The 18622-nt window shown below is 36.2% G+C and overlaps 1 protein-coding gene across 1 annotated transcript in view; it reads right to left on the reverse strand.

The window, feature by feature from the left end:
• Positions 1 to 18622, reverse strand: part of ATP6V1H (ATPase H+ transporting V1 subunit H) — a 47592-nt gene that overhangs the window by 11176 nt on the left and 17794 nt on the right. Inside the window, exons 6-13 of the mRNA XM_058037583.1 lie at positions 16949 to 17053; positions 15841 to 15885; positions 13573 to 13670; positions 11955 to 12147; positions 8783 to 8961; positions 7849 to 7974; positions 5665 to 5766; positions 1197 to 1310 (exon numbers count right to left, since the gene is read on the reverse strand). Coding sequence (XP_057893566.1) covers positions 1197 to 1310; positions 5665 to 5766; positions 7849 to 7974; positions 8783 to 8961; positions 11955 to 12147; positions 13573 to 13670; positions 15841 to 15885; positions 16949 to 17053 — 962 coding nt within the window. The remainder of the gene's footprint in view (positions 1 to 1196; positions 1311 to 5664; positions 5767 to 7848; positions 7975 to 8782; positions 8962 to 11954; positions 12148 to 13572; positions 13671 to 15840; positions 15886 to 16948; positions 17054 to 18622) is intronic.

Here is an 18622-nt window from a genome sequence, read left to right on the forward strand (position 1 = left end):
TAAAATAAATATAACATGTCTGAGAGTTAAAACCTTAAAACTTATATTCTTCAGAAGAAGGGGAGAAAATTAGCTTTGTTTGACTTATGATACACTGCAGAGAGAGACAATGGGAGCTTTTTGTCAACTTAGCCAGCCTGTCACAGCAAGGAGGTGACTTAACCTGTCAGAAGGTGCTTAACAGTCCATGCTCCCCTACCACTTTAACACTGCTAGTGTCATCCCTACTCAGCCTTTCAAAAAGTTCAAATTCTATAATAGGTGAGAAAATTGACAGATGTTATAGATACATCCAAGCACTAAGCTTTTCAGAAATAAAAGGTTGTTTAAATCCAAAATTAAATTAGTTTTTTGTATTTCAACACTTATGTTCCAATATACTCAGATGTATTGCTGTATTTTATCTAGCTTTAGGCAATGCCAGACTGAAAATATGAGCTCTGGTGCACTCATAATTAATAACCAGATTAAAAGCTCCTCATTAGTATTTTTAACTCTCCATGCTTTATGCTTAGCATACCTAATTAGTTTGGCAACTTACATAAAGTTGCTTCATGAACACTGTTTTTCAGAGCTTCAGCCCCTCAATGCTTTCCTACAAAGGTTCTGTGTGCTGTTGGAAAGGCAGCCTCACACACCAGCAAGCTCTGTGGCAGAACTTGAGAGCTATTAGAGAACACTCAATCAGCCAATAAACTTCTGCTACTCCACACACAGCTCCAATAATTCTAGAATCATTACAAAATATCCTGAAAAGAACCACGAGAACCATTGAGTCCAGTTCCTGGCCCTGCACAGGGCCAGCCCAAGAGTGAACGCATGTGTGTGAGAGCATTGTCCAAACACACTAAACTCTGGTGCTGTGACCACTTCCCTTGGGAGCCTGTTCCAATGCCCAATCACCCTCTGAATGAAGAACCTTTTCCTAATACCCAACCTAGGCTAAGATACATTGTTCAAGTGAATTACTTGTGTGACAGTCAACCATGTAAGGAAGCTGTTCAAATCAACTATCTCCAAAACACACAGAAAACCTAAGTTTTTACCATAAGCATCATAGTAATCTGCTGTTTAAAAACTGCTGTATTAACACATAAAAATGTTATTTCTCCCCTAAAAGAAATCTACTGTTTTGCATCCTGTCTCCACAACAAAGATTTCTCATGGTTATTAGTATGTAAACAATCTTCACATACCAGTTGTGAACCATCAGCTTCTGCACAGCCAGCAGTGCATTGTAACGAACTTGCTGGTCTTCGTGATGCATGTGGTTCATGACCAGCTGCTTACCACCAAGCTGTTCAATCACTCTGAAAAACAGGAGAGGAGCAAGTTTTTTCACATTACTTTCAATTCTGGGTAGCTATCCTATCCCACCACTTCTCATTCAAGGCATTAAGAGGTTAAGTCTAAATTATATAATATTTACTTCATTATAATTATTTATTTGCCAAGATACACATCCCACCTGATGTGTTACAAATACATATTATCTTCTTTAATAAGATAATATTCTATATTTTTTTTTTTAAAAAAAGATTTTTTAAGAATTCACAACAGAGAGTGTTTATACTGGACTCCTGTTTGCAACTTTGAAATAAATAATCTAGAAAAGACCCCTTTTCAGAAAGGGTTATTTATTTTACACAGCTCTGGAAAAGGGTTTGCAGGGTACAGAATTATGAATTATTAGGTAGGAGAGGTAGTGCCCTCCACCCCATAAATGAATGGCAATCAGGTCACTCAATTTTTTGCAAGAATAAAACCTCAATCTCTTCTGAATTGTCTAATACAGAAGAATATTTGTAATCACACCAAGACCTATTAAATCACCCACCTCATACATATAGTGCTTTTTGAGATTCAAGCTGTACTAGAGCCACAGCTACTGCTGCACAAGATGCAGAACTGGCTGTTAAGGTTCCATTCCCAGAAAAAAGGATATGCTTCAGCTGCATCTTTCACTACACACTTCACCACCACAGTCAGCCTTTTAACAGTTATACCAAATCCCCTATGAAATACTGATGAAACCTTGTATTGCATGCCATGAATATATTATTTCTTAATAAAACTGGTAGAAGGCAACACACTTAAAACCTGAAAAAAGTATCACTATCCAGATGACTTCACATGCAGCATTTCAGTCTGTCATAACAGTAAGCATGGAGAGAATTTGCAAGGAATAGATAAGCTGATTTACTCACTAACTTGCATATGGTTTTTTACAGCAGTTCTCTCACTTAGCAGTTAAACATGCTGTCCTGTGAGGACACCATCATTTGCTTTAGAGGCCTAACCTGATATTGCTCTGCCATTTAAAGCTTGCATTAGCTATCTGCATGTAGTACTGCTCTTTTCATGGCCAGATTAATGCATTGCTGCTGCACAAAAAAATGCATTTTTGCAAACAACAGAGCAGGTATGAAGACATAGCATGGAGATGAAAGAGAATTTTCAATTTCATTTTCTACCTCAGTCAAACCTATTCTTAAGACCACAGGGAATATTATTTCCCAAAAATATTCAAACATTTGTTCCATAAAGCAGGAATGGATTCAGACAAGTGCAATTGTTTCAAGCTGGAAAATCCTTGCCAAGAATTCAATAAGTTATTAGTAATGTAACAGATTCAAAAAAACCTTTCTGCCTGCCTTATGCAGCCTCACCTTTATAATAAGTTAAATATAAAACCACTGCACACAAAGGCAAGAGTATGAAACATAAATAATAATTTTTTCTTTATTAAAGGACTGACTTAGGCCACTGGATGTTCAGAAGTCAAAGGATGTGAAAAAGGCATTAAACTCAAAAGCTTCCTTGTGATAGAGGTATGCAAAAACCAAAATGAAAGGTTAAAAGCCTATAATCACAAATGGTAATAGGCTTTTTCAGATGACAATACATCACTGAAATTATGGCTGAGAACATGAGGAGTTGAAGAACAGTATTATCATTCTTGCATAATGCTGCCTACAGGTACAGATCACTTCCCAGCCATGGGTTTAACCCAAAGGTCTAAACAGTGAAGAAGGTTCACAGTGAATCATGTTCCTTCAAGTTCCAAACATGCCCAAAACACTACATTTAGTTTCCCCTCTCCTCAAGTGCTGCTTATTTTACAGAAGTAATAGAGACCAGTGGAAGAGTTATATGTGCACATCTTCTGCAGTGACTGCTCCCCATAACATCACTGCACTAAGCCAAAACAGTGTCATTTCAAAAAAGTCTCTGGATGCTGAAGATTCAGGTTTTAACATGACCCATTTAGAGGGAGAAAGAAGACATGGCAGATAAAGACGAATGCAATTTAGACTGTTACAGCAGAAAACAAATATAAAATCCACACTACTTATCTGAAAGCCCAGGTGAAAAAGGGAATGCAAGTTTTTTTTCTGAATCCTGAGCTAAGGAAGAGAATGGCTCCAGGTGTCCATCTCTTATACATGTAAAACACAAAGCCCATGTTCATAACATTCAAGAAATTCTAAGTGTTGATTGTACATAACAATAACCTGTAGGCCACATGGAAGCTGTGCTGGCAATCTGCATATTTTTAGTGTCAGGAAGCAACAGTGCTAAACTTTACTTCTGCTGTTACACTCTCAGAAAATGCATCTTTGTGAGCCTCATGAGAAGCCCACAGTGCTACTGTCTCAACAATTTCATCCAAAAAGTTTAATTTTAAAAGCAACTTAAAATTATTTAAGCATTGGAGAACAGCCATGAAAAAACACAGTATCTTGTTAACAAACATTTCTTTTGCCAGACAAAGGAAAAGATTAGCCAGAACTGCAGGTCTAGGTCTCCACTGTACCCAGCAGGTGAAGTCAAGGAGTTTTAGTATCCAGTTTATCTCTGCAATCCTCAAAGGCTAAAGGATGATCCAGTTAGGAGTTTACAATAAACACTTAACAGAAACAAAAGTATTTAGGACACCTGAATTCTTCTACTCTTCTAAACAAAGGAGCTGTATCCATTCTTAGAGTGAGTCATGCAATGAGAGAGTGAAATACCAATCACATGCGGGAGCACTACACAACTATGTACCAAAAAAACATAAGGAATGGATTATTATGCTGGAATAGACACATAATACATAGGTATTTTAAGCTTTTAGTTAGTTCCAAAATTGCTGAAGTCATATTTGGTAGGAATACACTGGATTACAAATGAAATTCTTTAAAAGTTTGTTCAACGGGACAGAAAGTTAAATAAGCCAAGTCTGTAGACAGAAAGCAGCTAAAGTATTAGAATTTGAGATAAGAATGTGGGTTAGAACAGTATCTAGGACACTTTTTATTTGCTGATGACCACTTCTTTTGAAGACTGGCACATTGCTGAATAGGCTTAACAGCCTGGGAGCTAAGTGGAGCTGCAGTCCTAACAGCTATACATTTTCCCAACCACAGACAGAAGGGTACAGGTCCTGTTTATCCACTCTGATTTCATAGCTTTGGTCCAGCAACCACATGGCCATACTAGTCCACACATTCAAGTAAATGCACGCTAACTGTTCATCCATAAATATGAATAATAAAATAATTTCATACAAAGAGCAGGTCAAAGCAAGAACAGCTGACCAAAGGGATATTCTATACCATGTGGCAACATGCTCAGCACATAAAACTGGGAGGAGGAGGAAGATGGGAACTATTCAAAGTGATGGTGTTTGTGTTTCCAAGTACCCATTATTCATGATGAAGAAACACCTGCTTCCCTGGGAGGGCTGAACATCTGCCTGCTCATGGGAAGCAGTGTATTAATTCCCTATTTTGCTTTACCTATTAAATTGTCTTTATCTCAACCCACTATTTTTTTCACTCTTAATTTGTTTCTCTTACCCCATCCTACTGTAGAGAATGGTTATATGGACCCTGAATTGACATCAATTTAATCCTGTGCAGAAACCAGGAACAGACTGCTTCTTTGCTACAAAAATTAAGTCACATGTGCCTCTGTGTAAGTGATGAGCCAAAGGCTTCTTTCTGCTTCACTGGTGTCTATCTTAGAAGTGCAATTACTCAGTAAACATCTTCCCTCACAGGTTTTTAAAACAGGAAAACATAGCAATGTCCATGTGCATTTCAACAGGAATTTGAGTTTATAATGAACATGAAAGCTTTCACAAAAATGAATTATTTGTCTAGCTAAAACATGCTTAAATGGAAGAGTGAAAACTGAATCTGTGGATCACTGAAATTACACCACCAATTATTTGTGGAAAAATATTTCTCTGTAGTCTTAAGTCACAAAACAGTCTTTAGCTGGAATAGTCCATGTCTACCCCACGTCCAGTAATTACAGTCCAATTAGTCATAGAGAGGAAAAATTATATGTTGAATAATCTCTTGATAGTTCCTCCAATTTCTTCTGGTGCCTGGCTTCTGGTTTAGTCTAAACATTGTATTCAATACTTTAATCATTGCTTCCCTTTACAGTTTAGAGACACTGAAATCTATTAAGTCAAAGATCCAGTTTGCAGTTTCTCGTCTGATCTAGTATGTGCTTCCTCATCTTTCCAATAAATAAAACTTAAGCATAACCTGCATCCATTTGTACCATATTTTAATGGTACAATATATTTAATAAGCAGAAAATGCCACAGGCAGAGTACACACTCCAGCTGCCTTCTAGGATAACAGCATTCTGGCATTTTCCTACCGTTTCCCACGGGGATAGTGGCGTACATATTCTCCCACATCATGAGCAGCTACAGCCAGCACCTGCGGATCATCAGAGACCTCCAGAAGTTTTGTCAGGATCCTAGGAAAGAATGTGAAACAATGAAGTCCCACGTTTTAGGTTGGTTTTTATTTTTTTGTTTTGGTTTTCTTATTTGTTGATGGGTTTTTAATCAGTGATAACTTAAAAAAGCCCATAAGCATAAAAATGCTTTACAAGTCACCCAAACAGTAAAGCTAGAACTTTTTCCAAACAAAGCAGTTGTACTTAACAAAACTGGGAACCTGTCCTAATTAACAAAATTATTTTAAGTATTCACTATAGTCAGTTTAGTGAACTACATACACAAATACCTATAACCAAGGATTACAAAATCTCTCCTTTTTTTTTTACTTTGGCTCTAAGACCAACAGTTTTGAATTCTAAATAAGCTTCATTAGAAAGCAGTTCTTTCCTAACTCAAAGACTGAGATGAGAGCTATGCTCCTTGCAAATTACTCCAGTGCCACGTTATTTTCATAGTATGCATAGAAACACAGAGGTGTAAGAAGCATAAAACAGCTTCTGGACTCTTAACACTGTCTAAGTTTTTTAATTAAGAAGTTAAACCACCTTTAGTGAAAAACAGCTACAAGTAACACTGCTCTCTAGCCAGTAATGAGAAGGGAGGAAAATAACACAGATTATGAAGGTGAGATACAGCTGAAAAGGTTAAACATAGAGATCACTGGAAAATTAGAGTATTCTATGCTTAGTGAGATGACAAATGTGTTCTAATCAGACAAAGTTAGAAACAAGCTGAAATCGGTAGGTTGAAAATTCAACTCGAATTTAAAAAAGGAACATGCTGGTAAAATCAAATTACCACAGCCACTGCCTGCCTCCCTAGAGGCCAGAAAGTGACAGGAAAACCACTTCTCAAATGAAAAGAACTCCTACTTTTGACAAGCAGTAACTTGAACCATAAGACTAAGCAGAAGACACCAAAGAGCCATATAATGATGTTGAACAAAATATAAGCCCAACATCAAGGCAGGCAATAATGCAGAAGGTAATAAAACAATTATGTTTAACAGTAGCATGAAAGTATGAGATTTAGAAAAATAATAAGCAGGCAGATAAGGAAAAATGAAGTTCTGACGTGCAAGAATCTCCCCATTATGTTGTGGCGGAGGGTGTTTTTTGAGGATTGGTTCGTTTGGCTTGGTGTTGAGTTTTTGGGGGATTTTTTGAGAGTTGGAGGTGTGTTAGGAACTACTGAAGATTAATGTCTTTGCAGCAGCAGAAGTGCAAGGAAGTCCCAGAATCAGGAGAAATAAATACAGCAAAACATTGTAATCACTACAGGAAATACTAAGCCTCAACATCAACTTCATGCCAGAGTTGTCAGCATCCAAAATTTTTAAGTCTATAATCCTACATATTTAACAATATGCACTCAGGGAAGAATTTATCAGAATTTTTCTAAGGTATCAGGCCAGCTGAAATGCACATAACGCTCAGGATCACCTTGCTCTTGCCATGATTTCTAACACCTCACATGCTCCATTTGACCTCCTGATATCTGTTAGATCTGGCACTTATTAGCAAGCCCTGAACTGGAAGACCACCATGTGCTATCAGTTAATGACAACAGCCAGGCATCATTTCAGGACATAGTTTCATATGCCAGACAGCCAGTCCTCGACTGCAAATAAATATGGGTTCAGGTTCACTTCATGTAACAATCTATGTACTGCAAACACAGTCCCAACACAAAATTGACACATTGAAACATAATGCACTGAGTCAAATTTCTCATGGAACAGTACCACAACTTTCAATTCCCAAATATCCAAGACAAAAGTTCATTACTCAGATCAACATCACACACAACACAAATCTAAGATTAAGATACAGTAAAAACATTTTTTAATCAAATCAAACCTACATGCAAGTTAAACTAAAGATATTCCCTCTATCATAAATACACTTTCACCAGTAAAAGCAAATAAACAGTTCTGGTTTTGAACACAGCAAACTATACATTGTAAAATAAGCAGGATGTTATGACTTGCTTTCATTCTTGACTTTGTGTTAAAATGTAAAACCTTTATTAGAGTCTGGTTCATTTAAACACAGAAAATATTAAAGGATCACATTATTCAAGACTTGAAAACTTACTTGAGCAGTTCATAATTCTTCTCATTTAGTCTTACAGCATTCTCCCGCCAAAACTTCTCAGATTTGTGCACAGGACTCCACTCCAGTCTTCCTGATTTGAGCTCAGAGCTGTATTCATCAAAGGAGCTGCAACACAAAACCTAAATGAGATATTGGCCAAGCTTCTACAAACTCTTTGAACCATATGCCCAAGCCTGTCCCTAACAAAGCTGGAGCTCTAATTGCTATGACACATTTGGAAGTCAGTGCTCTGCAGAACATGAGAATTGCTCCCTGTCTCACCATTTGGTAAGCAAGAAAATGCATGAGAGGCAAAAAGAAAAATTTGTTTTCAAACACAACCTTCTATCTGCCCCAAAATACCATTCCCAAGAAATAAATTTGAAAAAAAATATTTAAAACCCAGCCAGGCAAATGCAACATTTGGAATTTAATTCTCCGTTTTGCTGGGTTTTTATGTTTTAACTTCCCCAATAAAGGATTTCAGTCTACCTTCCATCCACTTAAACCTTTGACACTACCTACAATATGCACTTGTATCTACTACCTACAATGTGCACTTCAATTTAGGCACAAGACCAAGAACTAGGTAAACACTAGCAAAAACTTGAGTTAATCTGGACAGTAGAAATTATTCTAATCAGGCAGACTTCAGTTTTGACTGGAAATCCTTTAAGATCACTTTCAAGTTCTTTAACAATTTCTCAGTTACAAAGATCACATTTATAAGTGAAGACTTATTTTCTATTTATTTTCTATTCAACCTCTAAATACTGACATACAATAGGAAACTAACAACCACCACATCTCTGTATGCTCTTACTAAATAGCATTTACATATCATAATTCTGTAGATATTTTAGCCTTAAAAAGAAAAAGGTTCTACCAACATTCACATAACTGTATTTTTTAAAGTGCACACTGCAAAGCATACCTAAGGTCCTGCACGCTCTCACCAAGCTTGTCCAGTAGAAATTTGATATCTTCACTGATGTCCTCATCATCATATTTCTGCTGATCCAAATTCTCTAGCTGCTTTAAAACCTTGCACTGAATCATGGCAAGAGCATATTCCTGGCGAGTTTCTCTCTCAGTAGACTTCTCTAACAAATTCTACAGAAGTAAAGATGTATTCATTTTGTTTAAGAACAGACTACTTTGAAACAAAGCAGTGTTTTAAAGAAATACTCTTACTGGAACTTTTTTCATTACTAAATGACAAAATTGACCACTTCCTGAAAGAATCTCTTTCTTCAATAATAGAAAGTACAAATTCACCTGTTTTGAATATTTTCCACATGAAACTGAGGTGACTACAAATACTATTCAAAGAAAAAGGGCAGGCTTATATCTCAAATGCCAGAACTTCCACCATAAACAGCCACTTTTATCTTGGATTACCATTTTAGCTTTCTGTGCAGCAATAGCATAAGGCAGAGAGCCTTTAAAAAAATAACCTGAAGTCTTCTTTCCAAATCAAAGTTACCATCTGGATTAGATCAGCTCTTTTCAAGTTTGGGAATATTCCAACTAGACATTTTTATTTAAAGAGAAGATTGTTGGTAAGATTGAAAGTATAAGAACAGAATGCAGTAGTCAAGTTCCAATATCATTTAGTCTTTACATTTCTACTCTTTTTTATCAGCTTTCAATTATATCTTTCAATTGGAGCTGGCCACCTGCACTTTTTGATAAAGCTAAAAACATGAATTTCATATAAAAGACAAAGTCCTTAATAAACAGAACAGGTGTTCATATAAATAGGATTTAACATCTGCCAGAAATAAGCAGTGAAACTATATAGAAGGAATTTGACTGCATCAATCTTGTGACAGAGCTATTACACTTAAGGTTCTTTTATATCAGATATCCTATTAGTTACTGAAGCAAATCAATTTTAAAACTTGAAAACTAAATCTAAGTCATATTACTGCTTTTAATGGCCATATATAATTAGCTTTAATGTGCAAAAAAAAAAGGCACCCCAGTTTCTACTTCAGTAAGTGAAATAAAAGGTAATTCACAGAAAGTAATGCTAATTAGAGTTAAAACTGCTAATGAGAGCAAATGAAAAAATAATGAACCTTAAATAAGACAATTCAACAGGTTCAAGGAGCAGGTGGAAAAAGGTTCCAAAGAACTCCTAGTTAAGATAATTGCAAGCAGATGTGGAAACTATTCCAAATATTATTACCTATCTCATACCATAGTGAGATGCTCAAGCTTCTCACAGTGAATTTGAAAGGATATGTTAACAAAGTAAAAACACAAATATATTACTATATAGAATGGATCAGTAAACCATTCAGTAATAAAATCCAAAATCTTAAGGAATAAGACTGGGTCTAGGAAGGAAACAGATGTAAAAGGGGATAAAAGTATGAAAAATGAGGGGATAAAATAAAAGGCAGAGAAAAAAGTACATTCAAAGAGAGAGGAGTGCCCAATACTTGTTGCTTTATATAAAAAAATGTTACATTTGCAGTTATATCCTTCAGGCACTTAACTTGATAAAAAAGTGAAATATGTCAACTAAGGAGAAATAATAGAGAGGACATCCAAGCTGCCAAGACTCATGGAGCACTTTCCATAATGCATAGACAGATTAGGGAATCATCAAGCCTAGTCTTTTACTCAATTCCCCCCCCAGAAACTGTGGCATCTCATACAGGACAAGGACTACTTTTCCTCTGCTACCTATATTAATTTTGTTTCAGAACTCACAGCTCTGATGTCTAATTTCTAATCTATTATGTTCCTGGCTGCCAGTTAACAACTCATCTTCACGCCAACGCAAGTCCTTAATGCTGGAGAAAGGAAACAGCTAAGTTACACCCCCCCAAGCCTGTAACAGAAACAACTTATTCTTTCTTAGCCTTAATTTAAACAAAACTTTAGCTTCATTTTTGTCTCCTCTTGCAAAACACAGTAGATCTAAGAACTAGCAATTTTTTCTCCTATTTTATGACCTCAGAATAGGAAGAAACTGGATATTAACTGCTGAGCTTCTCAGCTTCTTTTTCTCTTTTAAATTTTTTTCCGATTTGTCTTGCTATATGTCCCTACTTAATCCTAACATTACGATCTTTAAGAACACTACAAGATCTAGAGATTAAGAAGAGTAAGAATATATAGTAAGAATAGCTCCTACTGAAGATTTCATACCACTGTTCTCCTTCAACAAGACAAACAGCAAATTCTTATGCTCTGCTTTATCCAGAAATATTTCAGTGGCAGATGTTTCCAGATAGAGAGACAGAGTAAGCACCTTCACACAGCTTATCATTGCTAATCAGCAAATCAGTAATCAAAATTTCCCTCTCCCCATTCTAATGTGCTTGCAACACTTACTATTGGAACATCCAGGAAAACAAACAGCTTCCAGGACCTGCATTTCCTACTCAGGAATACCAAGTGCTGCTTGAAAACAGCATTACAAAGTTGTTACAGCTTTCCTGTATTACTCACAAGACTGGCAAGCATGCACATAAAACTAGTAGCATCCATGAACCTAAAATGGTACTCTCATAGTAAAAACATCAAGCCTAGGAACTCAATTCTTCCTAATTATCTCATATAGGACCAGGAATTTTCAGGTAATGAAGACACAGTAATTCAACTAATCACTCTTACATGGGTATTCTCATCTGCCTTTACAGAGCCACCAAGAAAAGGTTTTTGGACTAGTAAATAAAAATAAGTTCTCAGTTGGACAAACATATGCATTCAAAATAATACTTTGTTAATTAAAACTTCATAAGGTAAAATTTATCAGCTATTAGTAACTCCAGGGTTTTACAGTAGTACCAGTAGGAAAAAACCTTGAATTAAGTAAGAGAAATCACTAGTGCCTGTGTTAACATTGGTTGTTTTAGTCAATCTTATTTAGAGAAGACCTTGAATAGCAGATACCTATTACTAGTAATAGCCTGTATATTACCTGTAGCAAACACTCAAAGTAACAAAAAGTAAAAGAGAAAAAAAAAACAAAAAAAACAGAGAGTTAAACTTTCAATCAGCTTACTGATATGGTCCAGCAGAAATAACTGTTCATCAGCAAAATTCGAGACCTAGGACTCTGTGAGGGAAGCACAGCAGGTACTCACCCGAAATGCGGCGAGGATGATCCTGGTTACTTTCTCTTTGACAGATTCCTGAAGAATATCCGACAGCACAGGGACAATATTGTACCGACGAAGATATTCACACATTTGAGGGCTAAATGCCAGCAGCCATACACAGAAAATCATCTGATACTGCAGCTGAAAACCGCATTTGTTGCTCAAGACACCCATGATGCTAAAAAATTGACATAGTACACATTTAATTTTTAAATAATGACTACATAGGTTGCATTGCTCCAATCTGACATGTTCAAAGAAATGGTAACACAAACTTATTGGAAAGAGCTGCTGAGGATGAGCATACAACACACTTCACAGTAACCTGCATCACTATTTATCATTGTATAAGCAGCTTGTTCAGAAAGCCATCTTTTAAAGAGATGCTTTTTATACATTAGCCTTAAAGCCATAAAGCAGCTTTTTACATTTGAACTGATGTGGTACTGTATCCATCTTCTGGTTAACCAAGACAGTTTTTCTACCGGTATGTTTAAAGCATTATTTGTCATTCTGGAAGAAACAGAGAAATCTCAGCCATTCCTTCACTTAAGAAGAAATAAATAGAACAAAATCTACACAAATTGAACCTCATTCCTTAATTGTACTTGTCCACAGGAGTGTCTGCAATGAGCTAAAGTATTCATTATTTAACAGCAAGTTCTCAGAAAATGGCTCATAGATACAAATATACAAAGTACTGCTAGAAAAATAATAGCACCCCAAGATCTTCAAGAAGACATCATGCAGATGGTTTGCTAAGCTGAAGTTTTGAAAATTTAATAAGCAATTTACAGGTCAATTTTGAAATAGATAACTCAATTTAAAATTTTAAAAAATAATCTACATTCAAAATCATTCTCATCAAGTTTAAGACCAGTTCAAACATGGTGAAACACAGGCTTATTGTAATGCTTTAATACTTGATTAAAAAGCTTCCTTGGTTTCAGCAGTGTCACCTTGACACACAGGAACATCACCTGAAATTTTACTTCAGTAGGAATTTTGACTTTTCTCCATTTCAGTGTAAAGGGCTATTTTTCATTAAAGTGGAAATTATGTACCAACCATCCCCAGTAGAGGCATAGATGGCAGAAAAATTATTTATAGGCAAGCATTTTTTAAATAAGATTAGTGCTGAAATCCTAGCCTAATGCAAAGCTATTTATTAGGAGAATTGGATAAAAGAGTGACCTACTTGAAGCCATATGTGGAAAAAAATTAGTCTTAGCTCTAGAAAATGTTTCTCCTTTCACTAATATTTCCAGACAGAAAAATTCCAAACTCAAAGATTCAGATGATTAGCAGAAACTCATTTTGTTAGTCCCTGTTCTACTAAAAAATAAACAGAAGATCTCCAGCTGAAGACAAATGGTTATATTCCTGTTCAGATACATACTTAAGCAGTTCTTCTTGAACAGGCAAGTTGCATCAATGCCTCAACAGTGCAAGTTTCATTTGTCTATTTGATTCTGTTAATGTTTGAAAAAAAATCTCTTTTGTAGCTGCTGTCTATTACAAGAGAGTTCTATTCCAATAAAGGTCACTGGGGAATGCACTACTAAACGCATGTATATCCATATAAATGGAAATAGGTGCTCACCAATTCACTCCATCTGCTTCTACCCATGCAAAGCGGTATTCATTGACCCTGAGCATCAGCTGCAGACATCCAGCAACACACTGTACATACTGGGAACTCTGGGTGAAAAGAACAACACTTCTTACCAGAAGAGTCAGGTAGTAAGAGCTGAAGTACAGTTTCCCTAATTATGCTTTACTGGCATAAAAGAAGAGAGTTCTGAATATTAAAGAAGTGTTATGCAAGCAATACCACTTTACATTATCAGAATATTTGAACATGCCTTCCTTCAGTATCTATGAATGAAAGCTGTCTTCTGTTTGAATAAAGTTACCAGAGCATGTTTTTCTTTCTTCTTACTCAATTGTCAGCATTACCTTCACTGATTCTAATCATACATTAATCACATATGCTGCTGATAAAATCTTGTTTGCTTTTTTCCTCCGTATAAGCCTTTTCCTTGAAATTCTCATAGTAGCTCACCCACATAATACAAACTCAAACCTTTCAAAGATTTAATGAAGTAAAGAAGTTAGGCAATCCCATATGAAAAGAAAGGAGGCAATAAACAGAATTGAAAATAAAGAGTAACTCATTCTGTGTCTCTCATGAGAGATTTAAGTCCTTTATGTAAAAGCTAAGTCTGTGCATCTAAGCTCAAATCATCTAGAAGATCAATTTCCCTGTGAAAGTATTCATTTTCACACTCCATGCAAATAAAACAGCTACAAACACACAGACCGATCTCCCACTCCAAATAATGCATTAATTTATCTGGATCACCAACCCATTCAACTTGGAGTTTTCTTTTTAAAGAGTCTGTCATAAAAGCATTGTCTTCCAACACCATTATAATTGAAATTTCATAATAAGATTCCAGTTCTCATTTCCTGTATAAAATGCTACAACGGCATCTCTAATTTACTCTGAAATTAGCCAGGACCTGCTTGAAAATCCTGCATAAGCTAGATCTGAATCCAAACACTAATGAAGTTAAGACAATACTTACCCACTTTAATTATCTAAAATATATTTGCACTCTGCTGCTCTGGGTCCCTGCCATGGCACGGTACATCCATGCAGTGCCACAGTGCAATGAATACTGATTTCTGAGCACATCAGAAGAGCTCATGGCTTCACAGTAAGTGCTGCTGTGTGCTGCAGAACTATATATTCTTTTATGGCTGTGTGACAAAAGGCTGTCAGTCTAACGACACCTAACACTATGGAACAGAGATCTGTGCATGAAATACTGAAATACTTCAACTTATATGCTCAGGCCACTGTTTTATGCTCTACCCAAAGTCATGAACAACAGTCTAGCATATTTTCTACTTTAAACCCCAGGTGGGCCTAAAGTAGAAAAAAACCTCCTTTAAACCTCCTCCTGTAGAGGAGGTTTCTCCTCTACAGGAAGCTAACACTCTAAAGCCATGACTACACTTTGAAGAGCAACAAATCCCAAGTTAAATCTTCTGAGAAACTGTGACCACTTTCAGGTTGCAAAACGAACAAAAGACCAAACTGAAGTGCACTCCACGTTCAAGAGCTATGATCAACTGCCTCATCATGCCACAACACCACAGAAAATCCAGTCAGGGTGATCATTTGCATTTGTTATACTGCCTCAGTTCATTTCCAAGCCCAGCAGCTTTTACAGCTACAGGAAATTCAGTATTTAAAAAAATGTTGATGCTAAAAGGACAATCTGCTTTCCTCTGAATTCAAGCTACTCAGATATGAAAAGCTTACAGCTTTGAAAGTACTCCTGCAATTTCATGCCACAGTGGTTTATGGGCAGTATCAGCTTTAATATCTGATGTGCCCTTTTCTGAGTTCTGCACAGCACAACAGCCAAAAGCTTCTCAGTTTCAGGTTTGTTCAACAAGTCCAACAGCTCAGTGGTAAACAGACAGTACTGAATCACAGAATCATTTGGGCTGGAAAAGACCGCTAAGATTACCAAGTCAGGGACTTAAAACTGTTTGAATATTAAATTAATTTTATATAATTTTTTCAAATTTTAACAAAGAGAATCCTAGACACATCAACAGCTTTAACAAGACAAACTAACTTGTAAAATATACACTTCCACTGCCAATATTCTATGTGAAATGAAGTGCTTAAAAATACTTTTGTTTCTTGGCGCCATCACCTGGCACTCTGCTGTACAGTTCTGATTCCAAGTACTTCTTATCACTGGCACCAGAAGAGATCTGCACATTAATCCAAGGAGTGAACATCACCTGCCCAAAATAGCAGATTGACAGATTTCAAAGATATACTCACATCACTTGTGGAGACTGCTCCTGAATCCCCTGTACCACGTAGTTTCTAGGAAAAAAAAAAAAAAACGTTTAAAATCAGAATTGTTCTTCGCCCTTAAGGAACAGCTGTTACCAAGTTTCCTTCAGTTCTCCAATCTTTCTAGTCATAAATAAAAATAAAAAAATTAGAATATCTATTCAATATTTTTCCTGCTTAATATATTACCCTAATATATTGTACTGATTTCCCACACACACTTCATGTCTGGGAGAACAAGCTTGGAACTGATCTGGTACATCAACATTTTTAATGATTTAAGTGTGGATTTATTCAAGACATTTATTTATCTTAGAATTTGAAAACTGTATTCTTGCACCTTTCTGAAGGAAACTCCAACTTAAAGATTCTCATTCCAGAGGGGGAAAAAAATTCTTCTTTAATAAGCCCAGTTTAGAAAACTATGAAAAATATACCATTAATAAACCCACTGAATGTTTTTCAGCTCTCCGGAATCCACTTCTACTACAGCACTAAGAGGAATGAATGACAAATCACTGTTTTGAAGGAAAAATGTCCAGAAATTAATGCAAAGGAGAATGATTCATCTTTGAAGGACAAGCCAGAAGTTCATGGTTCAAACAGAGCCAATACTATAAAAACACTGTCCAAGTAACTTGGAATTTATGCAGTTAGAAGACACAGGACTAAAAGTAAAGGCTTTGTACTACAGTAAACTGGAAAAAGGTTTTGATATTCAATTTCTGCTGCCATGTTACTTTTCTTCCCAGCAAAAAACTCTGATAACCAAAATAGTAGAGGCAAGACAACTAACTCTCATCTCATATTTTCTCAGTGTCCAGAAGTTTTTTCTTAGTGGTAACCAACAGAAAAGGCAAAAATATTTATTATTAATTTACATTTCAAGGACTGGAGTAAAACACTTAAAATACTAAGCTAGAAAGTAAGTGCTTGAATAAAGAATATTTAGCTTTAAAATGACAAAGTAAAATATCATTAAAAAAAAAAAAACAAAACCAAAAATATACCTCTTGTTTGCACATTTATACATTCATATTCTTTAGAAAGTTTCCAAAGTTACTATGAAGTTTAAACAAAAGCAGCTTTTTACCTGTGAACTAAGCTGAGTTTTAATCCAGTTGAAATAGTAATTCAAGTCACTGCCTTCCATAAGCTCCCTCCCCCAAGCAGCCAGTTTGGCAATAATTCTTGCTGCCTGAAAAAGAATGCAATAAACCGATTTTTCAAACACAGCAATTTCAGTGAGAAGTTCTCTAAACTTTGGAAACCAGTTTTAGATAAAAGTTAGTCCCTTATAGAAATCTACCTGTTTTCTATGTAGGGGACAGTTTGTGCCCGTTATCAGTTACCTGTAGCTGTTGAAGTTCACAAGGCACCAGTGAAGAACTCAGAAGGAGATGGAGGGAAGCTGTCGATGGGCTACTGCTGTAGGACACTACTAGAGTCAGAAATCAATCAAAAGCAAGACACTTGGTGGCCTAACACATGCAGGCTTGATTTAAGCAATGTGGCATATGCCAGTAGAAATGGTAGCATGGTATTGAAGTGTTTTTGTACTTAAACTGAAGGAAGTCATCTTCAAGAACGGAGAAGTTTCAAGCCCAGAAAAAGAAGAGCGCAAAAGTAAAACGGAGAGTACAATTTAAGAATGAAGTTGGGGAGTAAAAATGTGGTCAGGTTAAGAATTTTCATTATGCCTATGGCTTTAAGAATACTTAAACAAGAGTATATTTCTACATCGGACTTTCCAAATCATATTTGAAGTCAATCTACACAGCAGCCTGCAGTTACTTTGCAAAAGCATTTGAGCCAGCTAACATATAAAGAGACAGTGCAACCAAGAAATTACTGAAGCAGGGCTTCATTTGCATGCACATGGTTCCATGATGCAGTGAGGACACTATTCCAGCCACCTGTCACCTTACTGCATTCACATGTGCAGCAGCACCACCACCACTGATTGTAGAGGGATTACAAGTATGAGTCTGGAACAATAATTGCTACATTAAAATGTGTCAGATTCCCTTCTTAATGCAAGTAAGTCACCCTAAAAAATCCCTCCAGCTTTAAAACACAAGATATTAGCTCTCTAGTCAACAATTCTTCTGAGTTAAAACTGCTATCTGGCTCCTGAATGAGACCATTTATGCTTAGCAGAATTTGAGCCTACACGGAGGATGAGTATTTTTATCTGTCTCATCAGATGTAATGATGCAGCATCAAAAAATCTTCCAGAGTGCATAGTAAGGAGAAGAATAAACAAACAAAAATCACACAATCCTAAAATTTGTGTTTAAAAACATTCATGTGCTTTAAAAAAACGTGCACTGTACTAAAAGGTAAAATAGGCAGGAAACTTAAATAGTGTCCACTTTAAGTGGATTCTCTTCACATAAGATTCTCTGTGTCAAGTTATTTGTATATTTTTGCAGTACCTAAAGAAAACAATATCTGAATAACACAAATCTGAGTAGAGAAATGCTGACCATCAAAATTTCTACACCATATGTTTAAAAAACACCATTCCAGGGAGACTAAATAGTTTGCACTGCAAGGGTTTAAAAATTATGCTTTACCTGCCTATTTGGGCAGTCAGCATTGTCTGAATGCTCAAACTGCAGTTTTGCAGGATGGGTCTTCAGTAGCACTACCACCAAAAAACTCACAAAACAAACTGCATTGGCCAATAAAGAACCCCAGCCACCTCCTCCCTCAGCTACATCAAGAAAACTGATTCACATCCATGCAGTCAACCTGATTAAAT

The sequence above is a fragment of the Melospiza georgiana genome, chromosome 1 (genome assembly GCF_028018845.1).
Source record: "Melospiza georgiana isolate bMelGeo1 chromosome 1, bMelGeo1.pri, whole genome shotgun sequence".
NCBI classification, from domain to species: domain Eukaryota; kingdom Metazoa; phylum Chordata; class Aves; order Passeriformes; family Passerellidae; genus Melospiza; species Melospiza georgiana.